This window comes from Octodon degus, unplaced genomic scaffold (genome assembly GCF_000260255.1).
Source record: "Octodon degus isolate 3935 unplaced genomic scaffold, OctDeg1.0 scaffold00093, whole genome shotgun sequence".
NCBI classification, from domain to species: Eukaryota; Metazoa; Chordata; class Mammalia; order Rodentia; family Octodontidae; genus Octodon; species Octodon degus.
The window spans coordinates 9,375,456-9,397,412 of NW_004524669.1; the positions used below are offsets into that span (position 1 = coordinate 9,375,456).

At 37.7% G+C, this 21,957-nt stretch overlaps 1 protein-coding gene across 1 annotated transcript in view; it reads left to right on the top strand.

Moving 5' to 3' along the window:
• Positions 1 to 1,251: 1,251 nt before the first annotated feature.
• The window catches only part of Ccdc73 (coiled-coil domain containing 73), a 151,131-nt gene continuing 130,425 nt past the window's right edge, over positions 1,252 to 21,957 (top strand). The window contains 1 exon segment of the mRNA XM_012516147.1: positions 1,252 to 1,389. Coding sequence (XP_012371601.1) covers positions 1,252 to 1,389 — 138 coding nt within the window.

A 21,957-nucleotide genomic window follows, 5' to 3' on the forward strand; every position in this document is an offset into this window, starting at 1 on the left:
AAAGATACTCGAAAGTAGTATAACTGTGTCAAACAAAATTTCTATTTTTAATTTTCTGAGGATTCTCTATATTTATTTCCATAGTGATTGCAGTAGTTTCTATTCCCACCAACAATGTGAAAAGGTTCTTTTTTCCATACAAATTCATCAGCATTTGTTATTTCATTCCTTGATGGTGGCTATTTTTAGAGCAAGGGGGAATGTCAGTGGTTTCATTTGCATCTCTTTACTGGCTGCCGGTGCCAAGCACTCATGACCATTTGTATTTCCTCTTCTGAGAAGGGTCTGCTCATTTTAATTCCCCATTTTTTATTAGGTGTTTTGGGAGGTAGTCTGGTTGTTTAGTTCTTTAGATATTCTCGCCATTAATTCTCTGGGGAGTAGCTGGAAAAAAATTTCCCATTCTATAGGTTGTCTCTTCACTCTGTTGATTATATTCTTTTCTGGGGAGGCTCAAAGCAGGAGGATCACTATGAGTCCAAGCTGCATAGTGAAACCCTGTACCACATACATAAAAATGAAAAAAAAAAAAAAAAAGCATACATGGAGCACACACACACACACGAGTGCTGTGTAACTGGTAGGGTCCAGGTAAACTCTGTGGGTTCGTCCAGTGTGGGATACATGGTTTTATATTGTGCTCTTGTTCCCCAGCTGTTGACATTGGAGGAGGCTGGGTGAGTGGTGTATAGGGTTTCCCTGTATATTTCTTTGCAGCTACTGGAGAAACAATACTTCTTTCGAAATGAAAAGTTGAAAAGGGGTTTCTTGCAGCTTAATACATGCATTATCTGGGTTCAGAGGATGTTTAAATACCTTGCTTTTCAAGCCAGACCTTTACCACAGGGCTCTTGCAATTTTCTTGAATCTAGAGATTGCATTACTGTTAGTGTTCACACCAGCTAGGAGAACACTAGTGTTCATGAGCAAAAAAATCTGGTTTCCAAAGGTATTCAGGCACCAGAAAAGGCTGTGCCTTGGAGAAACCGAGCTGCCATTGCTCAGTGCTTTTGTATGAAGAGTAGAGGAAGAGTGGCAACAAAATTTCTAAGTGCTAAACCTGGAGCACTATGGGATGCAGGTGGTTTTGTTTTTAAAAATTTTGATTAGTATGTATTTGTAATACTTAATAGTTGCATTCCTTTTGGGGGATTCAAGTTGTTAGCTTTTTAGAGTATGCTTTTACTTGATAAATGTGTAGAAATGATTTTTCACTTAACACATTTTATATTGCAGGAAATAAATATTAATATGGAGAATGATTTAAATTCTGAGTTATCATCAGCTGGCTTTACTCTTCAGAGTTCTTCAGAGACAATTTTTTCTATTCAGCTGTTAGATTTCAAAACAAATTTACTGGAAGCATTAGAAGAATTGCGTATGAGAAGGGTGAGTTCTATTTTGAAAACTTTTTTAAAATTAGAGAACTTGAATTATTTCTAATTTTTGTTTGTTATTCAAGGGAAAAAGTCTAATCCCTTATTTAAGAAGAAAATATGCAGTCCAAAAAATTAAGTAAAAGAGTACAGGACAAATTAAGTTAGATAATCAGCTGGCTGTGGTGACACATGCCTGCAGCTGCAGTACCTGGGATGCTGAGGCAGGACTGCGAATTCAAGCTTAACCCGGGCAACCTAGTAACTTAGTGAGACCCTATCTCAAACAAATAAAACAGTCTGGGGATGTAGTTCAGTGCAAAGGCTTTGGGTTTATTCCTCAGTACCATGCGTGTACACACACACACACACACACACACACACACGATCAGGAAATGGAAAATAAGAGAGTTTGGAAACAAAAGCAAAATAATAGAAAGAAATGCTTGCGTGACAAGCACAAAGACCTGAGTTCAATCCCTGGTTCCACAAAAAAATTAAAAATAAAAATAATAATGATAATAATAGATTTCAGATGGTTAAACATTTGATGATCAGGTACTATTTGCTGAGTCTCTGGGAATGCATGGATAGCACTAGAGTTAGACATCATGGCCGCTCTTGGGAGATTGTATTTTTGTGAAGTTTGTAAGATACGCAGCTAAGAAATGATTAAGTAATGAAACAAAGCAGCACATGAATAAGTGGTGCAATAGCTATGTGTACTAAATATTCTGAGTGCAGAGAATCAAATGTCCTCATTTTTAAGTGATAATTCAGGTTTTTAAAAAGTGGCTCTGTAATGTAAAATTGTAGGAGATTCTGGTTTCAACAGATCTGTGTTATGCAGATCCCCTAATAAAAAGCATTTCATTTCTAAGATTGCATTAAGATAACTTTGAAGAGTACTCGTTACTCTGTGTAATATAGATTGGAGCTGGTATAGGACGGGAGAAAATAAGCAGAACTGCCGCAGCTCTGGTGTAAAGGTGTGGTGAGTAGAGCTTGTACAGGGCGAGGAGGGTAGAACATGAGAGGCAGAGAGGAGCTGATGGGGTTGGCAGCTTCCTCACTGTGAGCCGTAAGTGTGAGGGAAAGATCTGAAACAAATATTTTTTATTATGGATGAACTTAGCTTTGGGATTTAAAATTATTGAAATTTATTAGTATAATAAGAAAACTGAAATAATGCAGTGTTCATCCTATATAAAGCCACTTGTTAGTGTTAACAAAAATCTGTTTAAAGAAAACATTCTGCTGTAACAGTTTATCTTGGATAAGCATTATAAAGAAATATTTTTACAGAATAAGCTTAAAATGCCATTTTTCTTGAATAAAACAACTTTAGGCCAATATCTAAGACGTATATCCTGTTGTTACTTGTAGTACTAGGATTTGAATTTGGGACCCTTACCCTGAGCCTACATCCAAAGCCCTTTTTATTTTTATTTTGAGGCAGGATCTTGTCAGGTTATCCAGGCTGGGATCAAAGTTGAGATTCCTTGTATCTCTGTCTCTCAGAGTGCTGTTTACAGCTGTTTACACCATCCCTATGTGCTGTTTTATTGTGCTTCATACATTGTTTTGGTCTGTTTATATTTTCAAGTTGAAAAGTATGTTTCTTTTTTAAAATCTTCTGAAAAATTTAGGATTATCAAAGGAATCATAGATTTTTATTTAGACAGTTACTCCCTGAAACTTCCGTTTACTTAGCTTTTTGACCATAGCTTACGCCATCAACACCTTCACGGTGATTTTCTGCTCCTTCAGGAAAGTACTCTTGCTCCTGTTGCAGAAGCACTGCACACACAGAGAACTCCACTGCAGGAGTGGACAAGCTTTTCTTTTTTTTGCTTCAAGCATTCAATTAAATATTCATTGAATAAATGATCTAAAGGTAATGATGTCAACTGTTTAGAGAGCTGTCTGTATTAACTATTGTAACTGTCCTACTAACCTGTTTTGAAACTGTCTCATTGCTATTTCTTTCTCAATAAAATTAATTTAAAACATAGAGAGCTGTCACACAAAGAATGAAGGTTATTCACCATTCCTTGGGCAGCCACTGGGTGAGTACACTCATCAGAGCAAGTACAGAGCGAGTCGCTCATCCTCACGCAGGCATGCCACACTTCACTTGTTCCTCTGTCTGAAAGAAGCTGCTAGAACATGATGTGTCTTGTGGTCATTTTGATTTGCACTTTCACAGCAACTTCTCCTCCACTGCCAGTGGATCCACACATCCTACTAGAAGGACATCTTAACGTCAGTGAGCTGGTCTCCTCAGGGAATGCCTATTTGTTCCTCAATACATTTCCGTATTCTCCTGTAGTGATTCTTGGGAGGCAGGAATAAAAGAGAGCACATGCACAGACTAACATGAAGATGTGAGTGTCACAGGAAGTCTTCCTCTATAATAGTATGGGGCCATCCAAATGACGCTGCATGCTTAGACTTGGCAAACTGATCTTGAAATCAGTGGTAAATCCCAGCTGCTTGGTGCCCACAGACTCAGGAGAATCCCAAGTTCAAGGCCAGCCTGGGCGACTTAGTGAGACCTTGACTCAAAAGTTTTCAAAAAAGGAAGGACTGGAGGGCTAGGGGTATTTCAGTACTCAGCACCCCTGAGTTCAATCCCTAGCACTGAAAAAGAACACTGGTAAAAGTTATGATCTGTTCTGTGACTATTAAAAATATTTGTGAAAACATTTATGTAGTGTCTTCAGTTTTAACAGGTAATAAAAACCATGAGTGTTTAGTCCACCAAATAAATAATAAATAATTAAAATAAATATCTTAAAACATTCAAAATATTAAGAAATAGTTTTCTGGTAATTTTTATGAAGCTAGGCAGAGCAGTGCCTGCATCACTCTTGCTGTGTGCCCCAGGCCTGGAAGGAGCGTGTTCCCCTGCCTTTGCATATTACAGTAGTCCCGTCCAGGACTGGAATGGCTTCCTGTGTTTTGTCCTTCATGCTTTCAGCTTTGTGAAGTACCTTGGAAAGCTTCTTCAGTATAATGACTTTGCTGGTTTTACCCTGATTTTTGCAACTCTTCTGTAAGTAAAAATATTTCAAAATAAGAAATTTCATGGAATTAGGGCTTGAGACAATGACAGCTTAAGAAATACAGTAGTACAAATTCAAAAGGACTGCTTTTTTATATTCTTATTTTCTTACCCATATTTTTCACATACTGTTTTTGCATTTTTTTCTTCAATCAGATTTTATTGGTATACTTTACATGTACATAACGATCACATTCATCATAGAGAATTTGTACCTGCACCTGATCCAAATTGATTATTTTCCCCATTCCCCTAGCCTCCTTTAAACCCCCTCCTTTTCCCATTTACAAGAGTATTGTTTACATGTTTTTCACCTTTTTCTCACCTTTTTAAATCTTTTCCCTTCTTTTTTTCTCCTCCCCCCTTGTTTCCCTCCCCATCTGAACATTTTCTTCCAATACCTAATATACACTTTGGTCCTTGCTTACATTTTTGGTTTCTCACCAGAGAAACAATGCAGCATTTACACATGTGTATCTGATTTATTTTCACTTAACAGTAGGGTCTTAAGGTGCATCTATTTTTCTACAAATGCCTCAAGCATATCTTGCTGTATTTCAGAGTAATATTTCATTATGTATTTTTAAAAAACACTTCTTTTTTATCCATTCCTTGGTTGATGGGCATTTGGGCTGTTCCAAGATTTGGCGATTACAAACTGTGCCGGGGTAAACATGGGAGTGCATGTGTCACTGAGGTATGATGCTTGTAATTCTTTTGGGAAGATACCCAGAAGGGGAATAGCTGGATCAAATGGGACCTGTAGCTCTATTATTTTTGAAGAATCTCCACACTGATTTGTTTTGAAACTGTATGTACCAGTTTACATGCCCACCAATGGTGGAAAAGGGTTCCATTCTCCCCACAGCCCTTCCAGAATTTGTAGTTGGTTGATTTCTTGATAGTGGCCATTCTTTCTGGCATGAAATAAAATCTCAGCATTGTTTTAATTTACATTGCTTGAATGACCAGTGGTGTTGAATATTTTTCATGTATTCATTGGATGTTTGTATTTCTTTGTCTGAGAAATGTGTATTCATCTCAGATTCCCAGTTTTGGATTGGGGGTCTTAATTTGGTGACTTTATTTAGTCAGTCAATTAGTGCTTTATATGTTCTCCATAGTAATTCTTTGTCTGTGGAACACCTGGCAACCATTTTTTTCTCATGCTGTGGGTTCTCTTCACTGTTGGTGGTTTCTGTTGCTGTGAAAAGCTTTTTAATAAGATAATGTTGATTTTTTTTATAGTTCCTCCTTTTTGTTTTAAAGAGTTTAAGCAAGTGAACTATATTTGATCATTCTGCATTTCCTAAGCACTCCTGCCAGGTTTTGAAGATTATCAAACCACCTAACAACAGTGGTACACACAGAGCTGGAGTGGCAGTGAGGAAGTCGTGCTGGAGGAGTAACTCAGCAAGAGACGGGAGTGAGCTAGCCAGACTCTGGGCTGTCCATCTAAGGGTTTTGTAACTGCATTAATCTTTTCAAGCAGTTACACTTTAGCCATACTGACTCTCTCCATTGTTTAAGTTTTGTTAGTATGTGTTCTTCGTTATTTCCATCATTTGTTGTATTTAATTTGCTGTTCTTTTTGTTTTGAAACTGCAGAGATAGATATTTAATGCATTAATTTTTTCATGTAAGGCTATACATTCTTAGCCTAGTTTTAGCTGGATCCAAATTAGTATGTATTTTATCTTTTAAATTATTGTATGGTTCAAATTACTTTTAGTTTTCACTGTACTCTCCTCTCTGACACAGAGCTGTGTAGGTATGTTCTGCTTCTTTAAACATGTTTGCACTCGGGGCTGAGGGTGGGCAGATTACTTGATTTCTCAAAGTTTGAGACCTTTGGACAATAGAGTGAGACCCTGTAAAAACAGCAACAGCAAAACAAACAAAATATTTGGAAATTTTTTCCCTTTTTATTAATTTTTAAAATTTATTTTAGCTTAATCCTACTGTACCTGGTAATATACCCTATATAATTTTAGTCAACTAATATATGTGAAGATGTGCTTTATGGTCAAGCATGTTACCAGTTTGGGTAAATATCTAAAAACTGATGAATTTGGGAAGCATATGTATTCTGTATTTCTTGGAAAAAGTATTTTGTGAGTATACTGATCAATATTTCCATCTTGTTAAAATCTTCCATCTTCTCCATCATTATTTTCTCTTTAGCTCATCTAATTGTCTCATAAAGTCAATCTGTGGGGCCCGGGAGATAGCTCAGTAGAATAAGTGTTTGCCTGGCAAGCACAAGGGCCTGAGTTCAATCCCTGGTTCCACAAAAAAAAAAAAAAAAAAAAAAAGTCAATCTATTGAGCTCTTAATTTTATTTATTGTGTTAACATTTCCTTTTAATCCTTTCATAATTTTCAGTCCTCTACTGAAATTTATGTTATCATTAATTTCTTCTCCTTCTCCTTCTTCCTCTTCCTCTTCTTCTCCTTCTCCTCCTTCTTCTCTTTCTCCTTCTTCTTCTTCTTTCTTCTTTCTTCTTTCTTCTTTCTTCTTTCTTCTTCTTTTCTTTTTATATTTTTGGTACCAGGAATTGAACTCAGGACCTTGTGCTTGCCAGGTAGGTGCTTATGCCACTGAGCTATCTCTCTGGCCATCATTCATTTCTTGAGCCTATCAGTCATGTATGTTTAACATCTGCCAGTAAACTCCAATATCTGGACCTTTTATAGATCCATTTTATTTCGGTTCTCTGCCATGGTATTTTTCTCCCTTATTTTTGGCCATTTGACCTTATCTTCTGTAACATAGAGTACTTTTGGTTAACTCTGTTCATGAAAACTTGTAAAGATAATTTGAAGTTTTGAAAGGAAAGTCTACGTTTGCTGCCAGAGTCAGACTAGTCACCTTAGCAGTCAAGGCTGAGCTGACTGGAGGCTGCTTCCCTTTCTGAGGACTGCTTTATTCCCATTGTCCACTCCTCCTAGTGTGTAGCTACTTGGGCTTCCAACTAAGATCCTGGTATGTTCCTAGGGTTCTTCCTTGGTGAGGCTTGACCACAAAGGCTGCCTCCACATGGCTGCTGGTAGTTCTGCCTCAGTCTCTCTTTATCTAAGGAAATGTCAGTTGCTGACCCTCAGGATTACCAGTTGATTCTTCCCTTCTCTCTGAGAACTTGGAGTTTTCCAAGTCATCAGACTTTTTCAGGATAATGAAATTTGAGCACAAAGAGATCAGAGATAGCGTCTAGTCCAACTTAAAATCCAAAGACTGAATGAGAGACTAGTGTTCAGCTCTCCCTATTCCTTTCTAGTGGTCTTCCACTAATAGATAATAGAAGTTAGCCAGAAGGCATAACGTAGCCAACACAGATCAGGCTATACTCTCAAGGTTAATAATTTAAAGGCATTAGTCAAAATAAGAAAGCATAATAGACATCAAAATAAAGTCAAAGAAGGAGAGGTCTTTTACTCCTCTGTTCTGTGATTTTAAGTGACATAAAAGAAGACATTACTCATTTTCCCTATGTACCTAAATTATTTATGTGTGTGTGTTTTCCATAATTTTTTAAAGAAACAAACAGCAATGAGACAGCTTCAAACCAAATTGGTAGCACAGTTTCAATAATTCACACACTGTATATATTCTTCCTAGTGGTTAATTGCTGTACAAGATATGGACATGATATCCTATTTACAAACACTATTAAAACAAATCACTCTATTCATTAAGAGAATGTAACAATATATCTATCCCAACCATTTTGAATACACAGGTACAAAATGGACATTCATCTGTATCCCCTTTTTTTGTTAAGTTCCGTTATTTGAATATGATAGGTGTGTTAACTCAGCAAAATATTCTAAAAGAGTCCAGCAGTCCATAATAGTATTGGGTCTTCTGCTGCACTGGCAATGTCAGAAATTGTTACCTGAGCCCCCACAGCTCAACATAACAGCATGGATTTACTGCTTATACTTTGTTTTTGTACTTTTCCACTGCATTATTAAGACCAAGGTAAAGCAAGACCTATGCAAGAAGGGTTGTAGCTTTTGGGTCTGATAAGGTGAGTGAAATCCCCTCAGGATTTATCCTGAAATCCTGTACCTCAGATTGTAGATCCTTTGTCAGTGTCAGCCATGTGGATGAGTCACGGACATTGCTTGGCCAATGTACTCCCTGTGAAAGCCTGAGAGAATGTCCTCTCTCCATGTGACTCTCCTTAGGCACACTCTACATCATCAATCACTTTCCTCTTTGGCCCTATAATCTCCCTGATCGGAAAATTTGGGACACTATTGAGTTACATGATGTTACAGTACAAGTTCTCATATGTCCTGAGTCTTAATTGACCTTGGAAGTCTAGGGCCAAAGTGTTGGCTTTCCTTGTGGCCCTCCTTTATCTCTAATTTTGGTCTGCAAACTTAGGTTGTTAACCCTCCAGAAGACAAGCTTATCGTTATACCATACAACCTAGGCTGTTAAACTTAACCTCATTATCTGTCTGAATATCAAACATCTTGGGTATAACATGGAACAGGTATTTTTCATCAGTATTGATATGTTGAACTTTTAAGTCCCTACAGAATATGATGAAAAAACACGTAAAAATTAAAATATATTTTTTTAAATAGGCATAAAGAATTATATAATTATTATGTTTATACATAAGTCCAAAAATCTAACCATATACAACCTTGAAGCAGGACAGTCCTATAACATTCCTTTTCCTGTCTCTTGCCTTCATTCACCACCCCCTTCTTTTTAAACAATCATCTACCTGAGAGACATCACAGCAGCAACTGGCATGTCATAACAAGCAGCCCATACTCAGAAGACCAGAATGACAGGTACCCCAAGCATGAACCTACTATTATAGATTACGATCTTCAGTGCAGTTCCTTAGTTCACAGGTATCAGTATATATAGTTAGTCAGGGTGAGAATCTTTCCAATTAACTGCTAGATTAAAAAATCTTCTGGAGATTCTCAGGATCATTGTCTTGCCCATCTTGTACATATAACTGTATGGCTTATCACTGTCATGTTTCCTAGCTCTTCTCCTTTCCCTCTCTTAATTAGTCCTCAAGTTCCTGCTTTCCTTTTACTTGTATTAATACCTTTCTATTTGTATTTCTTCTTTGGAATTCTTACACTAGGGAAACAATATGATATTTAGCCATGTGTGTCTGGTTTATTTTACTTATGAGTATATCTTCAAGTGGCAACCACGTCAATATAAAGGCTTAGAGTTTATCATTCTTTATAGCTGAGTAATACTACATTGTGTAAAAATACCACATCTTTTTCAACCATTCCTCAGGTGATGGGCGTCGTGGTTGTTTCCAAGATTTGGCTATCACAAATTGTGCTGCTATAAACATAGGTACACATATATCCCTATGATATGATGTTTTCAGATCCTCTGGGAAAATTCCCAGTAGAGAAATAACTGGTTTAAATGGGATTTCCAGTCCAAATTTTCTAAGAGGTCTCCATACTGATTTCCATAACGGTTGCACCAGTCTACATTCCCACCAGCAGTGGAGAAGGGTTCCTTTTTCCCCACAGCCTCTCCAACATTTGTGTTGGTTGATTTCTTTATGATAGCCATTCTTTCTGGGGTGAGATGATATCTCAATGTTGTTTTAATTTGCATTTCACTTTGTTGGTAATTTCTTTTGGTGTGCAAAATCTTCTCAGTTACAGCAGTTCCCAGTTGTTAATTCTTTCAATTGTTTCCCATGCCATTTGATTTTTTTCATGAACTCTTACCTATCCCTGTCTTCAAGAGTTCCTCCTACTTTCTCTTGCAGGAGATTTAGTGTCTCTGTTTTAATGTTTAGATCTTTAATCCGTTTTGATTTTAGCTTAGTGTGTGGTGATAGACCGGGGCCAAGTTTTAGTTTTCAACATGTAGAGAGCCCGTTTTCCAGCACCATTTGTTAAAGAGGCTATCTTTCTTCCAGTGAGTATGTTTCACTCCTTTGTCAAAGATAAGGTAGCTGAGTGTGTTTGTAAAGGCATGGACATTTTCTAATCTATTCCATTGATCCTCAGGTCTATTTCTTTGCCAGTACCATGCTGCTTTTATCACAGTAGCCTTGTAGTATAATTACTAGTCTGCAATTGTAATTCTTTTTGCTTTGTCTTTGTTGCCCAGGACTGCCTTTCCTATCTAGGTCTTTTCTGGTTGCAAATAAATTTTAGGAGTGATTTCTCTAGCTCTGTGAGGTATGTTGGTGGTAGTCTGATAGGGATTACATTAAATATATACAACAATTATGGGAGTATGGCCATCTTCACAATGTTGGTTCTTCCTATACAGGAGCATGGAATATCTTTCTATTATTTGAAGTCCTCTACAATCTCGTTTTTTCAGAGTACTATAATTTTCCTTGAAAAGATCTTTGACTTCTTTAGTTAGATTAATTCCAAGATATTTCATTTTCCTCAGTGCTATCGTAAAAGGTTTTGTTTCTATAATTTCCCTCTCAGTGTGTTTGTTGTCTGTGTAGAGGAATGCTATTGACTTTTGGGTACTGACTCTATAACCTGCTATGCTACTGAATTTCTGTATTAATTCTAGTAGCTTCTTGGTGGAGTTTTTTGGGTCTTCTAAGTAAAGTATCATGTCATCCGCAAATAAAGATAATTTAACTTCTTCTTTGCCTATTCTTATTCCTTGTATTTCTTTCTCTTGTCTAATAGCTCTAGCTAATGATTCCAGAACTACATTGAATAGGAGTGGTAATAGAGGACATCCTTGTCTTATACCAGATCTAAAAGTAAAAGATCTCAGTTTTTCCCATTTAGGATTGTGTTAGCCATTGGGTTTTCATAAGTGGCTTTTACCAGATTGAAGTAGAGGCCATCTATTCCAATTTTCTGTAGGACTTTGAGCATGAATGATTGTTGGACTTTGTCAAAAGCCTTTTCTGCACCAATTGAGATGATCATGTGGTTTTTAGTTTTTGCTCTATTGATATAGTGTATTAAATTTATCAATTTTTGAATATTGAACCATCCTTGCATCCCTGGGATGAATCCTACTTGGTCATGGTGTATGATTTTCTTGATGATTTGCTGTATTCTGTTTGCTAGGATTTCATTGAGGATTTTTGCATGTATGTTCATGAGGGAGACTGGCCTGTAGTTCTCTTTCTAGTTGTACCTTTCCCTAGTTTTGGTATCAGTATAATACTTGCCTCCAGGAATGATTTTGGGAGGAGTGTTTCCTTTTAAATTTCATGGTGAATGCCAGCACCCAACCTGGCAAAGGGTTGGTGTGAGACTATAGCTAGCAAGAGGCCAGAAGGCACGGTATAGGACAGAGTTGGGCCTTATCACACGCTTACATTGTGTCCACCTCCACTGCTTCACACAACAAGGAGCCCCCTCAGCAACTCAGGCACAGTGTGAGGTCCTAGGTCAGGTTCTTGTTTTTTCATTCATTTGCATTCCACTTCATGAAATCCTGATCATATCCCTCCTGGTTTTGACATCTCATGTTAATCAATGTAGACAATGGGGCTGAGTGCTTAAGGACCACCCAGAGCCCCTGGAAGGGTCTGAGCTGGGACTGGACCTCATCTCCTTGACTCCAAACTCAGGAATTCTTGACAATATTTAAAACAATGCTCTAAGAATACCCAAAGTCCTTCCCCATGCAGCTGGTGTTGAGGACCGAGTATATGATACTTTCTTCCCTCCTCAACTTCCCACACTGTCCAGAAGTCCAGGGGGTGTCTCCTATCCAGGTGTCCAGTGAGATATACAGTGTGGGGCATTGGTCTGACTCAGATAAGCTCACAGGAACCAGTTAAAATTCTAGGAATCTTGTGAGCCAGACGCTATCCTATGGGCAGCTAGCAGTTGGCCGCAATAAAAGTATTTACATCACAGAACTTAACAAATGCTACAGATTGGGAGGTTTTTCTCCCTCCCAGGGAACCAGTTCTTAAATATTTCCCAGCACAGAATTTGACTTTAAATATCTATCCACCTATACATACATTGATCCATTCATTTAAATAGACACATTTGTTGTATAACATGTATTATTTGCTATACTATATTGCCTACATTCACTTACATAATTTTCCAGTAAATTTTGCTTCATGACCAATCTTTTGCCAGGCTTAGCAGGCTTACACAGGCCTGATGATCCCTGTCTTGATAGGGCTCACAGTCTAATGATGGAGCCAGATTTTAACATCCCTCCCACAAAAAAAGCCACAGGCCCTATGCCACAAATAGGAGTTAACCAAGTCAAGTTAGTGAGAGGGGAACAGTGAGACCCCAGGCAGAGGGAACAGCACTCGCCAAGTCACGTGGCAGGATGAACTTTTGAACCTTAAGCAGGGGTCCAGCTAAGCATAGCCAGAGAAGGAAGTGCAAAACTCTGGTCATTGCCAGTCTTATGGAAAACCCACTACTATTATGGACTACTGGACTCTATTGGGAGAGTCTGCTGAATTCAAGCACCTAGAATATTTAAATGACAATGGAATGCCCTTCTCTGACAAAACTAATGAAAAAGGTGGGATAGAAATGAACGACTCTTTTGTATCCATGTACTCAAAATAAATAGGATAGATATACAGCACTACTCTCTTAATTCAATAAATAGAGAGGTTTGTTATAATAATGTTTGAGATATCATGTCTGCATCTTGTACAATGCATAACCACTGAGACAACAATATGCAATGTATTAACTACTGTAAATGCGCCAGTAATTGGTTGTGAAACTGTCTCATGATATTTATCAATAAAATTATTTAAAAAAAATTTCATGGACAAGTTTGAGGAGTATAGGGACTACATCTTCTATAAATGTCTTGTAGAATTCAGCTGTGAATCCATCCAGACCTGGACTTTTCTTTGCCGGTAGGTTTTTAATTACATCTCGTATTTCATTGGCTGTTATTGGGCTACTGAGAATGATTATATCTTGTCGATTTAGTTGTGTGTGGTAATTTGTACCTTTCTAGTAATCTGTCCATTTCATCTGTGTCTTCTATTCTGTGAGAGTAAAGATTCTCAAAGTAGCTATTGATAATCTTCTGAATTTCCACTGGGTCTGTGGTAATTACACCCTTTTCATTCCTTATTGCTTGTATTTGAATTTTTTCTTTCCTCTTTTTGATGAGGTTAGCTAGGGGCTTATTGATTTTATTTAATCTTTCAAAGAACCAGCTTTTTACTTTTTTAATTCTTTGAATTGTTTTCTTCCTCTCAATTGAATTAATTTCTGCTCTAATCTTTATGATTTCTTCCCATCTTTGGCCTCTGGGTTTGGTTTGCTCTTCCTTTACTAGTTGTTGAAGCTGCAGCATTAGGGTATTTATTTATTCTGTTCTGTTTTCCTAATGTATGAGTTCACAGCTGTGAATTTCCCTCTGAGGACTGCTTTCATCGTATCCCATAAATTCTGATAAGAATTTGATTGTGAATTGTCAGGGAATTGTAGATATTGTTGAATTTCTTGTTTAATTTCATCTGTAACCCATTGGTTTCTGAGTAGGGTGTCCTTTAATTTCCATGTATTTAAGGTGTTTTTCTGGTTTCTTTTGTCATTTATTTCCAGTTTCATTGTACTGTGGTCAGATATTTATGCATAGGATAATATGCATGGGATAATGCAGAAATTATCCCATGCATATTAAGCATGACCTATGGACCAGTATGTGATCTATTTTAGAAAACGACCCATGTGCAGCTGAGAAAAATGTGTATTCAGCTTTTTTGGGTGGAACACTCTGTATATGTCCACCAAGTCCATTTGTTTCAAACTCTGGTTCAGTTCTGTTATTTTTTTGCTAAGTTTTTGTCTGGTTGTCCTATCTTTTGGGGATAAGGGGGTGTTAAGGTGTCTTGTTAAAATTGTGGTATTGGATTTTAGATTTTTCATGTCCATTAAGATTTGCTTTATATAATTGGGTACTCCTGTGTTTGGTGCATACATACATATTGATGAGTGTTACCTCTTTCTCTTGAATTTTTCCCCTAACCAGTATATAGTGGCCTTCTTTATTTCACTTGATCATTGTTGGTTTGAAGTTGAGACTGTCTGAGAATAGGTTTGCTGCCCCTGCTTTTTTTCTGAGTGCTGAGGCATGTAATATTGTGTTCCATCCTTTCACTTTCAGCCTATGGATGTCTTTATGAGTTAAATACAGCATATTGTTGGATTTCATTTCTTAATCCACTGTGTCTATTTCTCTTAATTGGTGAATTGAGTGCATTTACATTGATGGTTGTAATTGAGATGTATTGACTTACAATTGACATGTTATTTACTTGTTGTCATTTACTCCTTTTTCTCCTGCGTTTAATTGCTTACCCTATTTAGTTGGTTGCTTCTGATCTCATTCGTGGAGTTGTGATCATTTTGGTCCCTCTCTAGAACATCTTTCAGTAGCCTGTGTAGGGTTGGCTTTGTCTTGACGAAATTCTTTTTTTTTTAAATATTTATTTATTTATTTATTTATGTGTGTGTGTGTGTGGCCAGCTCAGCCCACCAGGGGGCGGGGCAGGCTGGCATGTGGTGCTGGGGGATTGAACTGCGGTCCCTGTGCTTTGCTAAGTTTGTTCTAAGTAGGTGTTTTAGACCACTGAGCCATCTCTCCAGCCCCATGTCTTGACGAAATTCTTTAGCTGTTGTCATGGAAGTATTTCACTTCTCCATCAAACTTGAAATAGAGTTTTGCAGGGTATAGTAGTCTGGGTTGGAATTTGTTTCCATAGAGGACCTGAAGTACTCTGCTCTATGCTCTTCTTGCCTTCATGGTTTGTGAGGAGAAGGCCATAATTCTGATGGCTTTTCCTTTGAATGTGATCTGCTTCTTTTCTCTAGCGGCTTTCAGTAGATTATTCTTGTGCTGAATTTCTGGAATATTGACTATTATATGTCTCGATGTGTTTTTCATTGGGTTGAGGTTCTTTGGCGTTCTGTATGCTTCAGTTACCTGAATGTCAGATTGTTTCCTCATATTTGGGAAGTTTTCTGCTATTACTTCTGCTCATATTTTTTTTAATGTCATTCGTATTGACTCCTTTCTCATTGATGCCTATTATTCTCACATTGTTCATCTTTGCATCATCTTGCAGGTAATGGATTATTTTTTCTGCATCCTAGTTTTTTAAAGAGAACCTTTCTTACCTTTTTACTAGCTGCACCAGAATCTTCAAGATCTGAAACTCGGTCTTCACTTTTGCTTAAACGGTTTTGCAAGCTTGTGATTGAGATTTTAAATTCCTCTATATCTCTTTGACTCTGCTTCATGCGATCTATTTCTTTCCTGTATTGCTCATTCAAGGAATCCGTCATTTTTCTAATCTCCTCTAGTTTTTTTTTTTTAATCAGTGTCTTCTTTAGAAGCAGTTATAAATTCTTTTACTGCAGTGTTTTTTTTTCAGATTGGGTTTCCTCCCTATGTTTCTGTAGTTGATTTGTTCTTATTTCAGAAAATTCCGCTCTGAGTTCCTCTATAACTTTCTGCTGTTGATTATTTACTATCAACACTATTAACTCATACATTTGAGCTGAGCTAGTAGAAAAGAATTCCACTCTGAGTTCCTCTATGACTTTCTGCTGTTGCTTATTTACTGTCAACGCTATTAATTCATACATTTGAGCTGAGCTAGTGTCCTCTGCACTTGTTCTGGGTGGGCATTGGGTTTCCTCCATATGTTTTTGCACTTGATTCTTTACTGCAGGTGGTATTAATTCAGGGATTTCTTTTTTCATTTCCAATGAGTTCCTCTATATCTTTCTGCAGCTGTTTCTTTATTTCAGGAGCCGTTGATTCATTGCTTTCAGCTGTGTGATTCCCACTTTGTTCTTTTTAGTGTCCTCTGCACTTGTTATGGGTAGGTGTGGGTTCTGAGATTGCATTTTGCTCCTTCTAATTGTCAATTTGTGTAGCACTGTCTTCTGACCTTTGCTGTAGAACTTTGATGCAGTTATAACCTTAGCACCTACTGAAGTTCAGGTGCAGATCGGGCCTGGGCTAGGACTGGGTCTGGGGGTTCCCAGAACACAGCTGAAATTCCTACTCGGCAGGCGGCGTGTTGGAGGTGCTGCAGAGTGGTGGCGGACGTCCCAAACGGGTGAAAGAGTTTCTCACCCACACTGTGCCTGGGCGGGGACCGGTAGGTCCCACTGGCGTAGGGTAACCGCAGTGTACCTAAATTGTTAATTATAATATTTGAAAAGTGGAATGTTTTCAGTTAATGATGACCTACAAATTAACAGTATGAATCAGTAGTTTTTATTGAATACATAATGTGTACCTTTTAGAAATTAGATGCTATTTCTGATAAATGCTCTTGTCAGTTCCATAGATTAACTGATAAGGAAGAAAGATGATCAGTAGTAATTACAGAGATTAAAAATTCTGCTTTCTGTAGTATTTAGATAGTTGGCATGTGGTGTAAGTAATGTAGAAATTCTGTTGATTTGGAAAGCCCATATCTTATTGAGGAAAAAAGTACCCACCCAAATTTTAATGTGAAATGTATTGGATTCTAAAAATTGGAAGTAGGTTGAAAGTCTTTAAATAAAATAAATTTCTGATCCAGAGCATCCATACAGTGGAGATGAAAGATCTCTGCCATGAGATTTTTAAATTTTTGTGATATTGAGGATTAAACCCAGAGTCTTCATACTCTGCCACAGTCACAGCCATTTTTTATTTTTAAACAAGTTGTGCAGTCTTTACCTGAATTTAGGATTCTTCCTATTTCAGCCTCTGAGAGTTCTGAGAATACAGAGGAAGTTTTGCCCAGCTACCATGAAGCTTTTAAGCTATTAAGAGCTGCATTCATCTGGTAAACGTTAGAAACCATTTTTTCTATCTGTACCTCAGGAGAGTTGAAAATTTAATAAGTGCAGCATCCCATACAGATCACTAACTGCACAATCACATAGTATGCATCAGGCATCAGTGCAGTTATTAAGAGAAAGAACACATTAAATCCAGTAAATATTTAAATAGGCATGAATACTCAAATTCTAACTAGCAAAATAAATTCAGTAGAGTTTCAAGTGATCTAATCAGTAAGTTTCCTTAAGGAAGTTGTTGGGGAAAACTGGGCAATTACTGATACAACATGTGGTAAATAACATTAGTCAGAATTTCAGTGCCCCCCAAAATCAGCTGTGCTGAGTGTAGTCATATCCCTTTCTGATTATAATTGTAGAATATATCTTTGTCCTACATGGAAAACTGATAAAATGGGTGTTATCTATGTTTCCAACAAATAGCACTAATATACTACTATCTTAGGATTTTAATTTAACTTCATACTTTTAATTAAAAATTATTTATCTTTTCATTGGACCCTTCGTTTTTTCTTTTATCCTTTGTTCAGGCAGATTTTAAAAGTTTTTAATAAAAATTCCTATGAAAGTATCAATGAGAAAAATACATTGAATTCATCTCTAACTTCACTAAAGTATCATAGACTACAGAATCCTGAAAGTGTTTATTTTTTATTAGATGCCTTAGGACTACAAGGATTTAAGTGTCTTCACAAAAACAATAAAAGGCGTAATTTGATGGTTTATTTACTCTTTATAACCTTTAGAAAGTGTCATCCTTTTTTAAAGAGCTTGCTTCAGGCTGTAGTTTTACAAGATGGGCTGTGTATTGGTCAGACCTCTTCAATTCCTGACCCTGAACAGATTTAGGGATATAGTGCATGCGGCAGGCACATGCCCAAGCAGCACCAACTAAAATGGGGCACTTCTACTGTCCTTTCCAAACTCGTAATCCACTCCCACAAAATTGTGCAGTTCATTTTCTGATGTTATCCTACAAAACACAAAGTGCTCTTTCTGATAGTTTCTTCATCCAGTTTCCTAAAAAGTACTCATGCTAACTATCTCTGATATTCATGGAATAGATTACATGTTCATTTTTAGAAAAATCCCTTTCCCAGTAATATTTAAACTGCTCTTTTTCACATTAGTGAATTTATTTCCTTATGGAGATTAGGGCCTTAATCTCTTTATGAAGATTTTTGGTAGAAAAATATTAGTATTAATATATTCAAAGCAGTTCTCAAATTCTTTTTTCATTGCACACACATTTCTAGTTGTGATCTTGCAATGTTCTACAAAAAGTCAGAACGTACTTGCTCATTTAACACAGGTAAATGATTCTGAGTGACGTCATAACTTTTGTGGGATATAAAGGTTTTGAGAGGAAGGTGTAATCACAACAACCTGCTCCCCTGTAGCAGCTGCAGGAGACAAAGTTGTGCAGCGAGTGTGTAAGAAGCTGGAGACAGGAGCTGGGCTCGAACACTGACTGATGTTCTCCTTCTGTATCACCTTGTGCAAGCTACTTACCCTCTTGCTACCTTGGTTCCCTCCCCTGTAAAGTAACAATAGTTAAGAACATCTGTCTTGTAAAATTGTGCCCAGGATTAATCAATACATATAAAATACTTAGAACAATATATAGGTCATGGTAAGATCTCAGAACCTACTCCAACCCCTACAAAGGAAGCATGTAACCACACCACATGATGAAAATGGTCTCTTGCCCATTTTCAGTTCACTTACTTTGGGGAGAAATTTGTAGACTGTACACATTAACAAATGTGTATGTAATTACTCTTTCAAATTCAAATTTAGCTATATAATGTCAAATGTGGCCTTATTGCCAAGCCAGTCCTTCTGGCCTTAAGCTGAGAATCTTCACATCTCAACCTCCTGAGGAACAGGGTTTGCAGGCACATTCCAGCCTGCCTGGCCAAAGTGTTTTGGTTCATATCAAAAGAATGGTACATATTGTATGTTACTGCAAGAGCTTTAATCTCACCTCACTTCCCTGTCGCAAAGCAGGCATTGGTGATGTGTATTTCTCCGTGTCTTCTGTGGTGGGGGCCCCTAGTTTGCTAGGGCTCACTCCTCATCAATGTGAGTCAGGTCTGAGTTCTCACCGGAGCAGTCATTCATGACGTTCCAGTGTGTCCTTGCCAGTGACTGGCCTCAGTGGGCTTCTTGTGGCAGTGAGATGGGAAGATGTGTGCTGAGAGGCTTACATCACTCTTTATTGAGAAAATGAACCCTCCCTACTGCAGGTTACTTTCTCCTGTCTAGCCCCAGTGCTGGCAGTTCTGGTAGCCATTCTGCAGCCACAGGAGGCAGAAAGCCTAACAAAAATTTCCTTGACAGTCCTACTAACCTGTTTTGAAGCTGTCTCATTGTTACTTCTTTCTCAATAAAATCAATATATAAAAAAAGATTAACAACACACACAAAAAAAGAAATCACTCATGTTGCCACTTACTAACTGATCATAACCCATGTTTTTTTGTTTGGTTTTTTTTTTTTTTTTTTTTGGCGGAACCGGGGATTGAACTCAGGCCCTTGCACTTGCCAGGGAAACACTCTACTGAGCCATCTCCCCGGGCCCCCATAACCCATGTTTTAAAAGTCACATACATTGGCACTACTTTTTATTTTTATTTTTTGGCAGAACCAGGGATTGAACTCAGACCCTTGCATTTGCCAGGGAAGTGCTTATTCCACTGAGCCAGCTCCCTGGCCCGGCACTACTTTTTAGCTAGTGAGCTTATAATCAACATACGATTTCATAGACAGTGATTAATTTTGGTGACATATAAATTGAATATTAAAAAGTCTTCATTTCTACAGTGTTAATTCTTTGCTTGGATTTTTCCGTTATTGAGACAGAGTCTCGTCACATAGGCCAGATTGGCCTGAACCCACATATGTAGCTGAGGCTGACCCTCTTGTCCCCGCCCCCAGCATGCTAGGGTCATAGGGATGAGACGCCATGCCCACCTGTGAATTCTTTTCCATGTCAGTGTGTGCTTTTCTGAGCACTACTTGTTAGAATATTTCTTCATATTAAATGCTCTTTGTATCACTGTGAAAATTTTTTTCCTTTTTTTTTTCACTGTGAAAATTAATTGGCCATAATTTAAGGGTTTACTGCTGACAATTCAATTATATTCTTTAATCTATGTAATCATCTTCATGCCATTGTCACACATTTTTAAAACTAAACTTTGTGGTGAGTTTTTAAGTAAAAAAAAAAATTTCTTGATGGATGGCAGACTGGAAAGATAGACAGAATCATAGCTCTTGCTGTTGTTGAGTCAGCCACTGAAAGTCTTACATGAGCTGTGTGGCTTGTACTTTGTTGTTACTTGCTATTGACAACATTCTAAATGAAACAACCTTCACGAAAGTTTGACTTCAAGTAGCATAGAGTAAGAGTGTGTGTGTGTGTATGTGTGGCTGTGGTTGTGTAATGAAGCCAGTAATAGATGGTGAGTCACAAGGAAAAAGAATTCATTTTTTAAAAATCACATAGTTCACTAATGTCCTTTCTTTGACCTCTACCCCAACATTTTGTTATGAAAATTATCAAACATACAGCAAAGTTAAAAGAATTTTATAGTAAACATTCATGTCCTATATTAGTATTTTACTGTAGTCATTTGATTAAGTATATCTTTTGGCTTTGTTCTTTTGATTTCCAATTGCAGACATCAATTTAACTCCTGTATTTCCTACCTACTAAATATTGTAAAATGCCTATGATTGAGTTTGCTATTTGTTTAGTTTTTACCCCTAACATTTATATACGGCAAAATATATAAATCTTGCCTGCACATTTAATGAGTTTTGACAGACTTTTAGTCTTATATAAAGCAAACCTATATCAAGATATAAAATGTTGCCTGTAATCCCAGCACTTGGGAGACTGAGGTAGGAGAATCACTGTAAATTTGAAGCCAGCATGAAAGTGAGCTCAAGGCCAGCCTTAACTGCATACAAGACCCTGTCTCAAAATGACAAAATGATGAAAAAAAAATGTTTACACCAAACCATAATCTCCCAGGCCTCTTCCTACACAAATTCTACCTGTCTTCCTGCTCCAGAGGTAACCACTGTTGATGTATTTTCACACTCATTTAGCTTGATTGTTCTTCTCATGGATTACATGTTCTTTTTTAGGCAAGAGTACTTTTCCTCTGTGTGTACTAACCCACCTGTGTTGTATTTGCCAACATCCTATATGTATGGCTTTTAAAAGCATAGGCTTAAGTATTTCATTTCCTCTGACCTAACTGTAAATTGCATTTAAAGTTTCGGCTTCTCCATGTTCATTGTTAATATATAGACATTAATGGATTTTTGTGTGGGTGTGTTGTTCTGTTTATACCATGCAGAAGGCTCTGTCTGCCTGCTGCACTATGGAAGCTGTTAGTCGGGAGGCAGATCGTGGTGGAAAGAATGTTGTCAGGGTGAGCCAGCTTATCTGAGGGTGGCAGCCACCTTCCCAAGGCCTGTTAGAGGTGGTGATAGAGGAGACAATGGCTGCAGGCAGGCAGGCAGCTTCTTCCCAGCAGAGGCCTGTAGCCAAATCTTGTGACCTGGTATTACCCAGTCAAAGATGTTTCTCAGAGTCCTAGCCCAGGTCCGGTGAGTGTGCGGAGAGTTTCCTGCTACCCTGCGCCGGCGGGACCAGTCCCAGCCCAGGCGCAGCATGGGCCGGACC